We start from the raw sequence: 20,056 nt of genomic DNA on the forward strand, positions 1-20,056 counted from the left end.
ATTGATATCCTTGCGAATTATGCATGTGCATTGTGTGATATGAAAAAAAACCTTTTCAATACAAATATTTTTATTGTATTAGTGTTTCGAAAACAATGCTCTTAGCAAAACCAAAAATATAATTCAACTTAATATTAATATGATTAGTAGCTTGATATAGATTCAATATTTTTTGAGCAGTGCAACTAAATTTTTTTTGAATAGCATTTTATTTGTTTTTGGCACTTGTTATTCAGTTCTTAGTCTGATTAATGTTCTATTTTGATTCTTTATCAACCATTCCTCATTTGCTATTGCAAATTTCATTATTCTATATGCATAGTTTTGTCATATGGTTAATGGGTGACACTCAGTTCTGTTTTAGTTAGATGTATTATTTTTTATTAGGAATATGATTTTAATGTGGTATATATATATATATATTATCTAATTTATTTATAAACAGTTTTGTAAAACATCTTTTATCGAACTTTTATAGTGTAATCCCGGCCTCATTCAGCATTCGTTTAAAATTATGTTTATACGATCGACCGTACAGATCCAGCTTCTTGGCGACTGATACTGCCGGGATTACACTATAACAAGGTTTATTAAGATCTTTTACAAAACTTGAGAAAACTACCAATTAGCCTATTGGTTATATTCGCTCGAGTGTGACCGATGTGCTGCTTATTGGTTGCATTTTTCCAGTTTTGCAAAAGAATTGTTTTAGAACTTTTATAGTGTAAGGCCAGGATTACACTATAAAAATTATTTTATTAAACTTGACAAATGCAACCAATAAACTTCTTACCATAAAAGTTTAATAAAAATTCTTTTATAAAACTTGAAAAATTTAACCAATAAGCACATTGTTACATTCTAGTGAACTTAACTGATCCCCCTATTGGTTGCATTTTTCAAGTTTTCTAAACGAACGTTCATGAAACTTTTTTAGTGTAATACCGGCCTAAAGCTGGAGTTACACTATCAAAGTTTTAGAAAAGCTTTTTTATAAAGCTTCAAAAAATTCAACTAATAAGAGTATCGGTTTCATTCCAGCGAATGTAACCAATGGGGGTTATTGGTTGTTTTCTTTGAAGTTTTGCAAAAGATCTTGTATATAACTTTTATAGTGTAATCACGGCCTAAAATTGAAATTTGGAAAATCGACAACGTTAATTATAGAGTAAGTTTTTTGAAGAACAACGCGAGTTATTGTTTCCTAGTTAGTAGTTCATTTTCAGTACTCTCGATAAAAAAGAAACAGTGTGTCATTCAGGAAAATTGACAAATAAAGAAACAATGGCTACAACTTGGCGATAAAAGTGATAAAAAGAAGCCAAAAAAGTAATTTTTTTTCCGTGTTCTGCTATTATAATCAGCCAAGATGAAGAGAAGGGAAGGTTGGCGTGTAATGAAAACGATCATGAGAGAGAGAGAGAGAGAGAGAACTATCCTCGACCCCTGGTAATAGTGGACTCGACCAACAGGCGGAGCTAGTGGTGTGGCGCGCGCTGTGGCGACGGCGGCTGAAGGCGATATCTATTCTCTGACCATTGCTGTTGCCGTATCTAAAGAGACCGCGAGTCGTCGTTGACGTTGCTGCTCTGCTCCCGTTCCACAGAAAAAGATTTTCTTTACGATTATATAATTCAACTATTTTTTTGTTTTGTTTCATAATCATTGTTGTTGTCATCGGTTGAACAACCAGCGAGCAGTGATTGTTGTAAAGCTTTATTTTATTTGTGACTGCGGTGATGGTGATGCAGCTGCTGTACACATTGCCGAGTAATAACGTGTACCGCCGAGTGCATGTTCCGCACAAGTTCACCGTACCAAACAATCAACCGAGAATGCCGTAAGAAAAAAAAAACACATTTCGAGTGGACTTGATTGTGGACCGTCGACGACGACGATCGTCGGTGCTTGATTCCCGAATACCAGCCGTCGATTTGATTGTTGAAATTCTATCCACCTGGACGTTGGTTGGACTGGAAATTTTTTCTTCTTCTCAGGAATGGACATTTGATCTCTTATTTTGTTTTCGAGGAAATGATCCACTAGGCCTAGTGGTATCTTTTTTCTTTTTCTTTTTTTAAAAGAAAGTCATAAAGAGAACTACAAGTCACGGAGGACTTTTTGATGGACCATTGTTTACTATGTGGTGAATGACCTCGGTATTTGTCGTCAAACAACAAAAAAACTTTGACAGCATAAACATTTCCCAACTTATAGGTTGAAGACGAACTTTTCCTCAAGTAACTCCAAAATGTTTCTCTTGAACATTTTGATGCTGTTTGCCATCACTACAGGTGAGTGAAATTTGAATACATAACAGGGCCGTAACTAGGATTTTTGCCGCCCCGGGGCAAACATGATTTTGCCGTCCCCCACAGCGTTGAAATTAGATAATTTTTGAACGGAGTTATTTGTTCCCACCTAAAACTGCCGCCCCCCCTCAATTTTTCCGCCCGGGGCAGTCACACCCTGCCCCCCTCTAGTTCCGGCTTTGTGCATAATTTAGGGCTGTAACTAGGATTTTTGTGGGAGGGGGGGGGGCAAACATGCTTTTGCCGTCCCCACCGCTGTGAAATTCGACACGGTGTTTTTGTTCTCACCTGAAATTTGACGCTCTCTAAATTTTTCCGCCGGGGGAATTTCTCCCTTTGCCTCCGGCTAGTTGCGCCCCCCCCCCCAAGGGAAATGCTTGGAATATTCATGAAATTTTCGGAACTTCTATATGATATTGCAAAAACAAATTTTTTAGATATTTGTAAAATCACCCCTCCCAAGAGCGAGCTCCTGATTCCGGCCCTATATAATTTCTCCTTTTTGTATAATTTCTACTGACAGTAAGAAAGACGCATCAAAAACATTTCTTTGATATGAATGAATGCTGTCAACATATTTTTAATTAAAAACATTCGCACAGTAAATTATTAATTAATATAATTAATTATTCGCTTATAAATCCACATTTTGACTCATAAAACACAATTCCCAACCAAAGAAAAACAAAATCTTTCTTGGAAAGAATTCTTTCTTCAAATTTCAATTTTATAAATTTTACGCATTAAAGGAAATTTTTTTTTTAATTGTACTATAGTGTTTTGTGCTGAAATAAATATTTTTTCTAGTGCAATTATCATTCAAAAATGTGTATATTCTGATATACATCAGCCTGTAGAACAGTGGTTCTCAAATATTTGTTGCCCGTGGCTCCCTTGTCCTAGTCAACGTTTATTCGCGGCTCCCCAGAATGGTCAAACAAAGAATTCCTTCAAAGCACTGAACAGACACACACATCAGTATCACTAGCTCAACACGACGCCCACAGTGAGAACCACAGCCGTAATATGATCGAAGTATTCAAAATTTTCAAATCGAACAAATCGGCTGCTTTGACAAGGGGACACCTTGTCGATTGGTAAGGGACAATTCTAGGTTTTGGTGACAGGGAATTTTTGTCTAATAGGGCTGTTAATAAATATATACTAGCTTACCCCCGGGGGTAGTCAATTCTAACACAAATGAAATGCGATAAAAACATGTTAGGGTAAATCGAGAAACTGTCCATACTTAGAGAATAAGACAACCATAAATATTTTTCATGGGCATTGTATAATATTATATCATGCATAGATAGTTTTTATTCTTTATAATTGAATTTTTTTAATTGGGGGAGGGTTGCTGTATTTAAAAAAAAATATGACATCCATATTTGTTATGGGCCGCTTTTTCTCAGCCACCTCATTGGCATTTTGCCTGTTGTGACCTTGTATTTGTATCGGGAGGGCTCGGCCCCCTGTCAGAATTTATTTGCAGGGGTGGGGGCTAAAATAGCCTCAGCCCCCAGGTTCCGGAGCTTATGCGTAGAGGATTGAAATGTATTTTGATATACCGAAAACATGGCCCCCACCCCCATAATGCAACTCAAGCTTCAGGCGAGAATCTTTTGCGCCAGTTACCACAGTTCTTTTCATGGTAAAAAAATATAAAAAAATCCCCGCCCTCGATCTGATTTTTTTGCGAGCCCCACTAGTGTGATAAGAATGGGCCCGCGTTGGAGCCCTGTCAGCCATACTCTTGTGTGGGTCATGACGGAGAATTCGTAAATACTACATTGTTGTAAGATCCAATAAACCCGGATATCCCTTCGCGAATCCATCTATATAACCGGAAGAAAGATACCCAGGGTACAGCAAAAAAGAATGACCTTTTATTTCCTAAGAAGTTCTTTTGGTGGGGGGGGGGGGCTAGAATTCGAGATTATTCTTTTTTATATGTACTTTTACTGTCCATTTCACAATCATCGTCGTCATACAAGATTTTCGAAGAAAGAATAGTAAAATGGAAAGAAAAATGCGAGTGACGTTTTATTACCACAGTTCTTTTTATGGTAAAAAAATATTAAAAAAAAATCGCCCTAAGAGAGAGCGTGTCTTTCGTCAGTGGTTGTGATGACGAGAGATACTAGAACATTAAAGTTTAAAAAAGTAATAATAATTTAATGTAACTAAATAAAGGCGAGCGAGAGCTGTAGATAGAAAGCTTGTACTTTGACTGAGAAAGTGTAATTCCAGAGCTGTGTTATTTATCGGTGTGTAGTTATCTCTTCCCTCTGGCTTCTTTATATATTGATTATGAATATCAGATTAAGGGTGTGTTATGATAGAAATCTGTGTCTACACTGCTTTTCTAAGCGTCTACGGTTTAAAAAGAATTCATTTCACCCCGGTTTGAATCGAAAGTTTATTGTACGAGTACAAATTAAACAGCAAGAGGAATTGGCTGAAAAAATAGGGAAAACACCCGTAAAATAAAAATAAAAAAAATCAACAATCGCGTAAAGCCCTTCTTAACGGTCTACCCACTTTTGCAGCCAAATAATAATTTCCCTTTAAAAGTATGCATTTCAAACCCTTGATTAACGGTCACTCCTACAGATGAATTTTTTTGTCCCGTCGGTGTCCGCAAAACCGGGGTTTTACTGTATTACCGTGTTATCGGTTCCCTTAAGTTGCGATATTCTGAAATACAGTTATATACTTCCATGGGTGAAATACCAGACAAGAAGGTTAAATGGTTTAGTGCACCACCGGCTCCCTTGTCTAACTCGTGGTTGGTTTGCGGCTCCCCGGAATATTTTAGTAGATATTTTCACTTATAAAATAACGACTTTAAAGCATAAGTAGGCTACTATAAATCCACCTCGCCGCGACGCACACTTTGAGAAAAACTGGTTTAGTGGATGATTTTATGTAGTCCTATTAATATAATATAAAGTCCTGTTTTATAGGAAAAAATTTCTTGCTACGGCCCTGCCCATGTCAAATTTTCCAACATTATAAAAATAGCATTCCTTAAAAGTGGATAATAAGATTCTGAACTTTTCTATTTATTTTCTTCTTCGTGAGTTTTCCCAACGTGCGAAAAAAACATGTTTTTTTAAGTAAAAATTCATATGTAAAACTCTATACTGTATTTTGCATTATTGATAAGTGAATAATGTACTTTCGGTCCCAACGGGTGAGTCTGAATTTGAACCGGTACGGAAATACAATCCAACTGGCCCGTAAAATATTAGCGGCCTCGATACGGGATAAAAATATATTAACCTCGTACATTTTATTTTGACTTTTTATTGACAAAGCTCTAGCTTAAAATTCTACAATTTGTCATATATGCCGTATGAAAAATGCTAATGAGGAGCAATACTCACAAACATGTGCTTCCTAGGCCATGGTTTTTCATGGGGGCCACCAGCCAGGAGTTTTGGTGAGCCCCCGTATTAATTTTCTAATATATTTATAAGTGGGGGAACATTTTTAAATACGTATACCATCGATCCCCGCGCAACTGAGATAGAGGCCCTGTCAATTACATATCGTTGGGAACCATGTATACAGATTGTATATATACCATTGCAAAGCCGTCTCAACAGTATTGTGCCCCCCCCCCCTCCAGACAAAATGCTGTGCTGAGGCCTCCTACCTGGCTAGAAATACGACTTCTTGAATTTACATACCTTACTCTCAAAAACCATAGTACTAAATCTCATTACCATGGAGGACCCGGTTGGGCTTATGCGTTAAGACGGTTGTGAGATATTGTAGAGCAGTGACTCTAAATCCTTTTGAGACCGCGGTCAAATAAATTAAATGTACATGAGAGTCGAGCTCCGGATCTTGAAACGTTTACTTGTTCATAGTTCAATAAATAATCAATACTTACACACTGTTTTATGATTATTAACTAACACATCCTATATATTATATATATATATAAATTGACCCATGTGAAATGGCGAAATAATTATTTCAGACACCTTACTGTTAGTCTAGAACAGAGGTGCCAACTCGTGACACGCACCGTGGCTGTTCCAAAATTCATGAAACTCCATTTCATTTTTTAATCGAAGAAATTCTCTCCAACTTTTGAACAGTCCTTTTCTCATTGATAATCTTATAATCTTCCAAGCCTATATTTAGTATGATATACGCATTTTTAACAATTATTATGTGAAGGCTTTTTATTCAATGCGTTTCTGCTTGGTTTTTCATCATGAATTCTTGGGGGAGGGGAGGGGGGCTCAGCCTCTCACAAAGTTTATTGGAGGAGCGAGCCCAACCATACTGAGTCCTCAGATTCCGGTGCATAATCCCAATATGGTGTAGATAAGATGAACTCCTATCAATATACTGTACGTACATGCACAATCTGCACTGCGATAATGAAAAAATTTTGTGACTCAAAAATGAAAACAATTTCGAACTCAAGAGTGACAACATGGACATTTTCACGAAAATAAGAGGACAGTCAAAGAATATTTCGTAGGGCGAGAAAAATCCTCATATCCCGTAAGACGGGACGTATAGTCTGCCTGTTGAAATGGGTAGAGTGGCACGCACATCAAAAATAATCTCGAGTGTGGCACGATTTGGAAAAAGGCTGGTCAACTCTGGTCAAGAAGATTTATTATCTTACGGATGCTATGATTGGTGTCATGACCCGTTGAAGAACACTGTTGTAGTGCACTAATTCCCATACTTTAGTTACCCACAGCTTCCCTTACCTTGTCATAGTTCATCCATGGTTCCTCAGAACACTCTAGAAAAGGAACAATTTAAAGGAGAACACCACTGTTATACATAGAGGATCAAAAAGTGCTCAAACCGGACCTTCGAACAGTATCCACTTTTAGAGAGAGAGAGAGAGAAAGTGGGGGTTCAGTGTTTTAACACTATTCTCTCTCTCTCTCTCTCTTCATGTGGTTGAGTATTTTTGATAAGTTGGGAATTATTTAGCCGCTTATTAATTCAATAGTAAATGAAGAAACAATCTTAACGTATTGGTAAAGGTTGTATTGTACGTTTAATTACTGAATATATTGACCACAGCCCCCCCCCCCTACCCTCCCGGAATGTTTAGAACTCTCGTAGCTACGGGTCTGCAACACAACATTGCTACAAGCATCGGTGATTTGTGATAGTGGATCTAATAAGAACGGCAGATTCAGCGTGCCCTCAGCTACTTCCCCAGAATCCGCTAGCTCACAAGTTGTTCTCTGTAGAGACACAACACATTCACTACCAAATAATTAATATGTAGTGATTCCGTAATATGTGCTGTTTGTTGTACAGATACTAGCTGCCAAGCTTTTGCTCATTTTAGCATCCATTTATTCTCTCTCTGTTCGGGCTGGATTCCAGTTCAAGAGCTTCCTTTCCCTCTTGATCTTTTTCTTCTGGCATGTGTTACACTCATTCGTTCAAAGTACAGTGTATTTTACTTTTTTGTAGTCCTCAGAATGTAATCACAACCATAGTTTTTTATTGTATACAAGCCGTTTCTTTGTTTATTAGAAATTTAGATCGTTTCGTCTCGTCCACATTTTCGAAGTTAGATTATTGAAGAACTGTTTTCTATTCTCACCGTTGTAGATGCAGATTTGTAGTCCTGTGATTTCTTATTCTCAGAGCAAAAAGTTTTTCATTCGAAAATTAAAAACCACTTCGACTTTTTTCTCCGCCCTTTTTGAAGCAATGAGTCACGACAATGGCAGAAGCCTTGTAATGGATTGCTTCGAAATTTTAAAGAAAGTCTAAGGAATCCATTGTGTGAAAAAAAAGTATAATCCTAACCTCGTGACGTCAATTCGCCAAAAATATCAGTTTATCAGAAAATACAAGTTCTTGCTGGACACAATCTCTATTTATATTTTGTGTTGAAGCAATGCTGTGATATTAAAAAATAAAGTTCAGGGTGTAGAGAAATATTTTTCTTTCAGTCTTACTTGAATTTCCCTTACTTTCATTGAATAACTATTCGTGAGAAGATGTTTTATGGAAATATTCTGCATAAAGGGTTTCTCATTCTGTAAGACAACTGGCAATCCATCAAGTTGTTTGAATCCTAATAAACCTTTATGGTTCATAGACATGCATTAATGATTAATGTTCAGATTTCTTGTCAGTCGGTTTCAAAATTGAACCCACGAACCTTTTAGCGATCATCTTGCGAACCTCCAGTGATTCGAAACGTGAAAACCTATCAGTACAGAGCGATGTGTTCAAATTTGAAAGGTTGAAATTCACTGAGACGAATTTTTAACGCAGTTGGGGATCTCGCTTAAGAATTTTTATTTAACAAATCCGGATTAAACTCATAAAAAGTCTATTCTTATCAAACTTCCATATAAGAAGTTTCTAATTTTCGTCAGAATGAACGCGATCATAGGTATGTGTAAGAGATAAATGCTCTACTGATAAGAAGACAAATCTCTAAAGGATTCGATTGTTACCATCAAAAATACCATCTTTGTGAGAGGATTATTGCCTTTTGATTCCTATTTGCTTCTCACTTTTTGTATACAATTTCTTTATCGCGTTTTACCATGCTTAGTACAATTAATTTACCTATAAATATAGAAAATCGCCTTAACTACACTGAAAAGATTCAGTTGTTGCACCCCATTTACCTTAATCTTTTACAGCACGTGTTAAATGTACGCAAAATAACTGGTCGAGCTGAGGAACGGTTTCTGAAAGAAAATCTTGATATGCCAATGAGGAAAAAAAGATTTAAGACAGCTTACGAAAATTCTCTGGAGCAAATGGAAAAGTTTGAAAGCTTTTTATCAAAAGCTTCTATTCCGTCAAAAATAGAAAGTCAAATACGAGTAGAAAAAGCTCTTATATAACTTAAACAAGAAATAAATTCTAATATTCCCGGCAAAAATTCTTTGAAAACAGAAAAATATTTCAAGAAACATGGGGAAACGAATATACAGACGCTTATTTTCTGAATCTGGTCGGCAAAAGAAAAGATTAGTAACCTCTTAGATGAATATTTTGTAGCGCATAGTTAATGAATACTTAATATCACTTAATGTATTTAAAAAATTAAAAAGATAAGTTAAGACACCATATATTTTATTTTATGAAGTTCAGAAATGAATGTTTCATAGTGGTAACAAATATTTAGGGTTTCTTTTTTATATTATCACAAAAATTAGAAACTTTGCCTGGTTTTAATTTATACAAAAATTGCCACGTTTTCAAGACAAATAAATTCAATTGATCGAATGGTCGACGCGTTTCGGCTGTTCAATGAAGAGCCGTCATCAGGACCTCGTGGTCAGAATTCACACGAAAATTCACTTTTTTATAGCGTTAAATTTTTTTATAATGTATTACGTAACGTTTCACGATTAGAAAAGTTTTTCGATTTAGTAGGCCTATGTTTTTATTACGTGATCTTGAAGAGGACGTCCTATAAAATTAACAATATAATAATATCGATGTTCATAAAGGCATTTGAATAAATGGGGCTCAGTAATTCCCACACATTTTCTACGCTTGAGGGGGAAAATAAGAAAGTAACGGGTTTGTTCACAAATTATAAATGACAAAAAAATTGGATTTTTGTAATTTATATTCTTGAGTAGTCTTGGTATAAAACGTCGTGACCACCTGGTACGAGCTATTGATTGAAAAACGTCCATTTCTGAGAAATGTGTAAGCGAAAAAACACAACATAAAGGAAATATCAACTTCAGTTTAAAGCGGTGACAGCTGAGCGAGGTGAATGGTTTTTTTTGGTGATTGATTTTAAATTTTATATCAGTGGTTTTATGAGATTTTTTTTAATACGAAATCTGGGGTGTATAATAAAATTTTAAAAATTTCATTTGTTTGCTTGAATGAAAAAAGAAAAAAAATCGGAATTCTCTGATAGTTGTATGTTACACTGCTCAAAACAATTAGAGGAAATAAAGTTTTATTTAATTGTGATTTTTAAACATTTTAATTGATAAAATATCGACAAAGAACATTGTTAGGTATTTTTTCACAAAGAGTTGCCACAAGAGTTAATCATCAATTAAATTTAATAAATTTAAATAGATAATACTTATCCTTTGATTGTTTTAAGCAGTGTACTATCAGTGAGCATGCTAAGCTATGAATGCATGCACCTGACAGCTATCAGCTTCTTAGGAAAGACGCAAGTACAGCGTAGGATGTAATGTCCCTCATGGGCATTGAGCTGTATCACTATCTTAAGGTCACGTTACAGCTGCTACTAGGTTTTATTTATATGATTTTGGTTGTCCCAGTGTCTGCTGTGGCATGACTTCATGAAAAGCTACGCATTCAGAAATGATGTCACACACGCTATGATGTCGTAATTTTTTTTCTTCTCTCTCTTTCGTCGACAACGCGAAATTTTAGATTTTTCTAAACACTACGTATGAATATGAATAGAAATATGGGGAAAAAAGATTCCTAACGAATGATTTGAAACAAGCATTTTGAAAACATTTTTAATCCAAATTCGAATGGGTGATGTATCTTCTGCGATATCTTTGACCCCTTCTTCCGTAGTGACACTTAAGGAATCAAGAATGATGTATCCAACGCGTGTGTCTCTGGAGGATGTTTTCTCTTAACAGTAGTTGAGCAATTGCAGTTTACGTTTTCCGAGTCTTGTTTATCGCTGAAATTTACGACAATTTGTGCAGTAGGTTTGTCAGTTGCCGTTTCTAGCCGGCGATATCAGAGGCATGCTTCCAAAATCGCGACTTTCTTCCACTATTTTTTTAATGTTTTATGTTCTCGAAAATTTGTATGTTCCTCTTCTGACTAGAACGAGTTACATTGTATGCTACTGGCGATAAATTTTAGGAGAGTGCTCGCAACATTTTAGTTCTGGATGAAAGTTCTCCTGAGTTATGGGTGCCATGTGCATGAGTCAGTTTCAAGGGTGATATTTCGAGTGACAATCTAGTGAATTTAAGCATGATATTTGGCTAGTGATTAATTTTAACGGAGGCATTAGGAAACGAACTAATCAATAAAATTTTAAAAACCGGTCGAGTGAGAACTAATTTATTCATTGCGTAGGGATTAAATGTTTTCATTCGTTAAACCACACACGATTTAAATTTGTTCCCTTAGGTTTTTTTTTTTGTTCGAAAAAGTATTCTTTTCCCAAAAATAGCAGCTTTCTATATTTAAGCAACTCTCGCCGCATATTTTTGACTCACCGAACCCTTAGCTTGTCTGTGAAGTGTTTTACTCAAATGAAGTGGTGATTCCTAGAAGTGTGCGATTCTCCAGGAAGTTGACAGCTTGATAACTGTTCCTTATCAGAATGCCTTTTTTCCCCCTACAACCTGATACATATACTCCACGAGGATTCTCTAAACCCTACCGAGGATCTAATTAATTCCATGGTTAGCTGATAAAAGTAAAAATGTTACACATGTGGTTTGGAATTACTCTCGACAGCGTCAGTTGCACCATACTTATTTTCGTTCCACTCTTCATTTCGCAAGTAAGGCGGTATTCGTTATGATATACCATGTTGGTTTAAGAAAGTGCCGTATGTATAAAATGAAAAATGATTAACCACACGCACAATCAAAAGTCGTTTCCAATTATAACATTTCTAAATTAACATGAATTAAATTATTTGGGCGGAAATAAATATTGTTTTTTGAAGTATGGACGAGTGATTTTTTGTTGATGAAAATGGAAGCCGGTCATTTTTTGGGTGAAAATTTTACTTTTTTTTTCTTTTGCGTAGGAGTTGTTTTATGGCACCGCGTAGCTAATGCTCTCAGTAAGAGCGAGCGTGAGAAAAAATGCAAAAGCATCTCAAAAATAGAAGCGTTACGTTTCCTAACCCCTGTGCTATTCATTTCTTCGTGGTTACATTCTAACGATTCTGTGGTTTCTTAACAGCTTAACGAGGTTTGCGATGAGTGATTTGAATTTCTCAGACAAGCCATTTAAATGGTTACAAAGTTAGTAGATTGAGCGGAGATGTTAACAAAGCTACTTGTTGAAATGTTTAGTACAACCACACACACAGCTTTCTTCAAAGACTGGAGATGTTCTTGAAAATGCTTTTCCTGTTCTTCAGTTACAAAAACATTAGCTTCGGATTTCGAAAGTAGTTTTTCTCCTTTGCTTTAGTCGCAAATATTTACTGTTTGTTCGAAGAAGTTCGTAGAATTTTAAAACTACTTGTATGTTGACTTGAGTCAGAGAAAATGACAACTTGAACAGATGTAATAAAATTGGTGACTGTTTTGTATCAAGGCTCCCGAAAAAAAAATGGCGAACCTTCAGACGAGGTTGAGCGTTTGCGAGTTATTGGAAAAGTTTTAGAAATTCGTATAGTTTATAAGATTTGCCTGAGCGAAAATATCCCGTTATTTTGATAGAAAATTGGAATTTAAAACCTGAACAGTTTTAAGAAGAAATTCAACGTTATGGTATTGTTCTTCTAGTGCAGCGTTTCTCAACTTATGGTCCGTGGACCACGACGATGTCATACGGGATTCGCAGCCAGACTTGATAATTCAGTCCTAACTGAACAAAAAAATTATTCAACTCTTGTAATTGATATTAGTAATATCTATATGGGTTCAAATAAAAATTCTGCATGAATACATATTTGATATTTGTTTTATAATGGATGAAATTGCGATCCAAAATACGGGATTAATTAATTGTAGCCAAAAAAACATTTACGACAAATTTGGTAATTACCGCTGAAATGTGTGAAGGGAGGATAAATGGCCGAAGTAAAAAATAGATTTGTCGAAAAAAACAAAATGACGGGATGATCATATTTCATCATAAGGGGTACTGGGATCTTTAAATACGGTAAAATGCGGAACGTGAACAATTTAGTTTATTTATTAAATATTGTTTGGCGGAGGCCTATAGTATAAATATTGTTTGCCGGAAGTTATGTATGACGATTGATGATACAGAAAAATTTGGAAATCAATACAATCTACAATATTTGGTGGTAGGTTGTTTAAGTCGATAATACTTCTTTGAAAGAAGCTAAATATGTACAAATTATCATCAAAAACGTTTTCATAACCACAAATCCCCAATTGTGGTTAAAATCACTGAAAAATTGAGGAAAAAAACGTTTAAGCTGCGACAAATATGAGATAAATATTTGTATATACAGCCATAATTATCATAAGTTATGAAGACACTGTTTTATTTACGATTTTAGTAAACATTACAAATTCAAATAAGAATCGTTGAAAAAACGAGACAAATGCATGAAAAAAATTCTAAAAAGCTAAAAATGAAGGAATGTCCCGTACTACGGGGCACAAGTGGTCCGTCGAATTGTTACAGACATTTTACTGGTTCTTAGGTCCAAAAAGGTTGAGAAAAACGCTGTTATAGTACATTTACATCAAAGACAAAATTTTGTTTGTCGAAAGGAAACATCTTAATGCAAGGGAGGTGTGAGTTACCAATCAATAAAAGAGATGTTCATTTCCATTTTCTCTTCACATGTGGAGGTATCGTTACAAAGAAAAAAAATTGCAGGAGACAAGAAAAATCGAAACACTTTTAAAAGTAATCTCCATTACTTTTTTTTTCTGTCGGACGTCAGAATCTTTAATATATGTCTTTGAAAAAATGATTCAAGCATTTTTCGTTATCACTTCGCAGCAGTAGTTTCAGAATATTCGGATCGCTTGGAGGAAGCTGATTTGTTGGTTGGGGTAGAGGGCCAAGAAGTTTATTCTCCGAAGCACGTGCCTCGAAGATGATGAGTCCACTATGGAAATGTATCCGTTTCCAGGACAACGGTGTTCTTGAACACGATCCAGTGAGCTTTCCCAAAGATTTAGGTTCCAAGTACGGGGAGAAACAACTAGCAAAATGGCAATTGGGGGATTATGTATCGAGCTATGCCTATACTGATGGCCGAAACTCTTTCTCGTAATAGAAACGTCGAATTTCTGATAGCAAACATAACAGCAAACGTTACAAACAATATCATGCATTGGTTGATTCCCAATATCTCAAGAATACAAAAAATAAATAAATAACGTGATCAGTATAAATGGTCTCAACGTGGGTGATTTTTAACTTATTCCAACTTCAGCAGCCCTGGTCTATTGTGGAGTGGGTATTTTCGTTAAAATGATTAGACAACGTGACAAAAGGCAACTTACTTAAAATATGAGATCGCCTTTACGGTGCTCATGATTAATGTTCGAATAGTACTTTTTTTTATTCATTGTATGCAAAGTGAGGAATAAATCGTGGAGACGTAACGAATTGCATTTCCGGTATTTCCAAGGGAAGCTTATCTTTCGACTTTGCAGTTTGGATAATGAAATAAAATGAATAAGCTTTTGAACTTGTAAGTCGAAACTCTTCTCTGGTGTTAAATTACTTCTATTGTCATCGGCAGCGTATGAAGTAGAATGTATTATTTTGAACATTTACATATATACACGAGCGGAGGCGAGAGAATGAGCGCTGGAGTTTATATGAATAGAATACTCATGAATTATTAATTGTACTTCGAGTCATTTGTCGCAGATATTCAAATATTCAAAGATTTTGGCCCAGTTTTATTAAAAGGTCTCTCTTCCCTTTGAAAATAAGTACTTGTTTTCAATTGGTCTATCCTATCTTTGATTATAGAAATAACGGCTGTAAAACCAATTAGTGCGTTTTCCGTACTGTATGTATTGTGCCGAGCTTCTATCATTTATAATTTTTCGTCGGGGTCCTGCTGATATTCGGTTTGTTACTTAATTAAAGCTCCAGTTTATAAAGAATCAACCGTCTGCGCTCTGACCGTCGAGATATTCCTGAATAAATTGCGACAGATTCTATTCGAGGGAAAATTCTCTAAATATCGAGTTCGGTCAACAGTTTAAATGTGTCTACTTAGTCGGTAAACATATCATTAATTACATTTGCAGCTGAATAACTAATGAATCTTACCAGCACGTCTCAAACGTTGGGGTGCTGATGTATGGCTGTGACAGCAGCGGCAAATAAATACAAGGTGATTTCCGTTCTATGTTATTACGTGTTATAAAATTTCTATGAAAGACACTCAATTTATAGAGTTAAAGATACATGTCGTAATACCACTTCGAGTTATGTATCTTATGAATCTCTGTATTCTGGGTATTAGCCATCTTCTGATCGTGTTTGTGCTTTATTATACGCCGTTGAATAATATTAAAGTAGGCTATATAATGGAATCCTTTAATCTCTTGTAGCAAACCTTTTCTTTAATGGTTGCACTCGATTGAAAGAATCAATTTAGCAAAATGATATTTCTTGAAGTCTGAAGGAATAGATTTCATGCTACAAAATCTTGAATTGATATTTCAAAGTGAATTTCATTTACTTCATCATTTCATGTATGGTTTATTTTGGGAATAATATTATTCCAATGGCATGCATTATATTGTTATCAATTTTTTTGTCTTTTCAATATTTATTCAACCTATCATTTCCATTGTTCGAAAGGGTCTGTTCCACATAAACATGACTTTTTGAGGCGCCTTATATATAGCGCTCGTTGAGACAGAGGGGAAGGGGCATGGAGGGCTCGTGCCCCCTAAGGATCAAAAATTAAAAATATTTGTTTGCCATCTAGCCCCGGGCAACGCGAATATCGCGTTTCACGTATTCTATAAAATTTCGCGGGGTACGTTATTATAGCGTTCTATATACATAGCGGATAAAATAGCCCGCGATTTTGTACAGAAAAATTCAAAACCGCCCGTGGCTGGAGGGTTAATATTTTTGCAAAAAAATCAAAATATTGAAAAGAAATGCCAAATTTGTGAGTCCTGCGTACGTACCCCGTTTGCCCATGCGAAAAATAGGCTCTGCTCTAGGGAAGTTTAAACGTCATTTAGTGTAGAGCAGTTACAGGAGGGAAAAGCATTAAAAAAGTGGAATTCATACACTATTTGACTTCCCCCGAAAAAATGCTGATGCAGGTGCAATAGCAGGTGATATCCTAGCGTCATTCACGAGCCTCATAGCATTGTCGATTTCACCTGCCTCACTCCTCAACAAGAGATGCTTATCCTATGTAAGAAACCCTCCCAACAGCACTTTTGTTACCATTGGTTTTTTTTTTTTGAAAATCGTACACGGAATGAGTGTGATGTTCTTTTATGAATCACTTTCTTAGAATATGAATTACGCTGTTATCTTATAAATTACGTTTTTTGTACAAAATTTTAAATAGCTTAATTAATGATTGCGATCTTCTTCAACTTATAGTTTTCTGTGCCAGTTCGAAATAGGTCTGTTCGGCGGACTTTTCACCTGCCTAAACCTCGAACAAATATTTTGCGACGGTCCCGTATTTTTGAGATGTATAATGTATATAATCAAAGCCCTGTGAAACCCTATATGTTTAATTCAAGTATAAGAGAACTTCTCAAAAGTTATGGTATATGATTATTGAATGATTAGTGCTCATATATCATCATTAGTGCTCGCACAGTGTAAACATGTTTCATGTTTTAATATTGAAATTTCATTCCGCTTGTATTTACGCATATATATTTACTGAATTTCTGTTCCGTTGAACATCACTAGTATTTACCTGCATCTATCAATCAATCTGTCTTAGATGTCCGTATCAGGTTTTTATGCATTTTCCCCTATCTGTTATCATCATTCCGTTTGTTTCTGTATTTGTATTTCTCTTCACTTGTCCATCTTTGTAATTGAGCAATGCTTCCTGTTGAGATGTGTATAAATAAATAAATACTGTATTCTCCGGTATCGTATAATGTTGATGCTAAGTTATTTTTACCAGAATATTTTTGATTTTTGTGTTTTTGCCAGTAGCAACTCATGGAGGATTATAAATTGAAAACACAATAAAAATATAGTAAATTGCCATATGTGATAAATGATAAATTTTAAAATAAAAATTCATGTTTTGAAATTTGAAATTTTAGTTTCTGTGTAAACACGGGCTTTTCGATTCAATTTATGATCTCGCATTTTGGTGGAATGAATGTTGGTCTTAAAGCTCCTAGAGTTGGTTACGATTTCGGCTTTAATACAGCTTTACTGACCTTACATTGTAGATGATGTGCAGGTGCAGTCCCGGCTGAATCTGTATCCGTAGGAACAGTTTTTAATCATGGAGCTTGAAAAATTAGCAAATGATGTTGTGGTTAAAAAAAATAAGACTGCCTAGACATTTGATTGACATTGACTCTTTCGGAACTCGAACCGGTTTGATTGAATTCGCCGGGTTCAAAAATTGAAGAACACGTTTTTTCCTATGCTTTTGTTAAATGGCGGAAGTTTCCTAAGGTGTAGATTATCAGCGACCTTCAAATGTTAGTAAGTTTTAGTTGTAACCTTGGGTGAAAAAAAAACAACAACCTGTGTGAGATCAAACAGCCTTCATTTGACTGCAACATTGAAGGAACGATGTTGTATTTTGTATTTCACGTGCGCACGGGAAGAAGGAAGCAAGCAGCTGAGTGTAAAAAAGATGGCTTGTTGTGATAGATACACTGTCGTTGTTCCGAAACAAGGAGGGAAGATTTTCTATTTTTAATTCCATAGTTCCTAACTCGTGGGATAAGTCTACTATTGACTGCCGTTTTTTTCACACACACATTGTTTGCTAGATTTTTCCTCTTTTCCTCCTCTTTGAAAGATAAGAAATGCCTGTGTGTGTTTTCAAAATGAAGAGGGGAATCACAATTACATTATAAAGCAGTGATTGCTTGAGAGAAGAAATCTAACTACTAACATGCGGCGAAACGCTATGCGCTTTCAGTGCTATTTGTAGCTAAGAACTCAAAATTTCTCTTAAGAAATTCAGTGTGACTCACCCCTAAAAGCCAGAGGTCTTCAACCTTTTTCTAGTCGCGAGCACTGCCTTTAACCATCACCAAAAGAAGAGCACCCTTACGGCAAGGTTGACATACAAACGCATGGAATCAGGATGATTTCAATCCTTGAATGCAATTTGTACTAGGTGTTTAATTGGAACGTTGATCGAGTGCTTGCGAGCACCATGGTGCTTGCTAGCAACGGGTTGAAGGTGCCTGTCCTAAGCCTTTTGTGCCCCCTGCAAAGGTCGATGCTGCGGCACGCCTCTGATTGGATTGCCCTTCGACCGATTAATTGAATTTTAATCGAATATTTTCAAATGCTATTTACTCATAGCAACGTGTTGGTAACTATATAATATTAATTGATAGTATAAAAATATTATTCTATTCATTGCACGCATCTATCCACTGAATGGATGTAAAGAAATATAAAAATAGATTAAAAGAAATAAAGGGGCCGTGCGCGCGCCCGCTTGAAGCTATTCAATATCGTCCCTCTTTGCCAGAAACGTGAATGTGCGAATTTCAAGAACTTGGAAAATGACTTTTGGATGTTTCTGTACCCTTGCTACTTTATGGAAGTTGCTGTCCTAAAATGTTTTGTAAAATGTGTTTCAATAGGGAATATACATTCGTGTTTCTGGCAAAACTTAAGTAGCCAAATAAGTGATCCAACCAGCTGATAAACCCAAAAGTGACAATTTGCACATTGTGTCTGGCACAAAGGGGTCATTCAAGTATTACGTCAGGAGGGAGGGGGTTTCGGATTTGCTGACTTTTGATGACAAGGGGGAGGGGGGTTTGAAGGTTGCTTACGTCATCAACCACCCCTTTTTGAAGATATGAAATATTCTAAGCTGCTGACAGGGGGGGGGGGAAGGTCAAAAATGGCTGAAAATCTGCTTGCGTAATACTTGAATGGCCCCATAGGGGACGATCATGCTTGTCATATATTGGAATTTTTTAACTAGGATGTGTTGTCGTTTTTTTTAATCCCCTAATTTTAGAAATCTTTACTGGTTTTCGTTGAATCGACTTGTGTTTCCTCATGTCGAAAAATTTGATCAAAATATTGATTCAAATATTTTAAATACGGTCAGTTATCTGAAATATGTCATGTGTATAGGAACATAATTTAGGATACTATATCGGTTTAGTCAAATAAATCAAGTTAAATTATGAACTTTTAATAAAACTTTTGATCGGATTGATCGAAGCGATTAACTCAACTAAAATTTTTAACTGCGATTAATCGATTGGCCCGATCGGACCAGCCCTAGAGAATATACATAGGGAGAGTCTGACCACCCCCGTTTGGCACTGCTGCAGTGAATTTTACTATGTATGCACGGGGATTATTTTTCACATGATTATATAGACTGAACACACTATATTTTTAGCTTTTGTTTTAAGTGTATTAATTACTAGATTAAGTTAAGTATCAATTAAAGGAGGTTATTTTAATCTTGTATGGGGATTGTTGTTGCTAGTTGGTGCGAAGTAGTAAGCATTGACTTTTCTTTTTCGTTATGGTTTATCTAAATTCTCAGAGATGTTGATCTGTCAATGGCAAGATGGTTGCTTAAAAACAATCATTTGAGTACTTTGAAGTAATTCTTTTCTATTTAGCTATCGATGCGATTAATGGAATTATTGCGGATGTGTCTAATCACCAATTTTTTTCCGATTGCAAGGTTGGCCCACACCATGCGTGATCAAGTATTTCATGGGAATTATTTATTTATTTATACAATATTGTTTGACCAAGGCCTATACAAGAGGATGCGGTGATGGGATTTGACATAGGCGATTGATGCTACATACAAAATCAGAGATTGAAGTACAGTCTACAGAATTTGATGGAAGGTTGTTCCAATCAATAATTGTACGGGA

The 20,056-nt window shown here is 35.8% G+C and overlaps 1 protein-coding gene across 1 annotated transcript in view; it reads left to right on the forward strand.

The window, feature by feature from the left end:
* Positions 1 to 1,496: 1,496 nt before the first annotated feature.
* The window catches only part of LOC149065482 (uncharacterized), a 116,039-nt gene continuing 97,479 nt past the window's right edge, over positions 1,497 to 20,056 (forward strand). Inside the window, exon 1 of the mRNA XM_089253621.1 lies at positions 1,497 to 2,294. Within this exon, the coding sequence (XP_089109747.1) occupies positions 2,252 to 2,294 (43 nt within the window). The 5' untranslated portion in view covers positions 1,497 to 2,251. The remainder of the gene's footprint in view (positions 2,295 to 20,056) is intronic.

This window comes from Pholcus phalangioides, unplaced genomic scaffold (genome assembly GCF_987345545.1).
Source record: "Pholcus phalangioides strain wild (caught in Gottingen) unplaced genomic scaffold, Ppha-v1.0 ptg000039l_1, whole genome shotgun sequence".
NCBI classification, from domain to species: Eukaryota; Metazoa; Arthropoda; class Arachnida; order Araneae; family Pholcidae; genus Pholcus; species Pholcus phalangioides.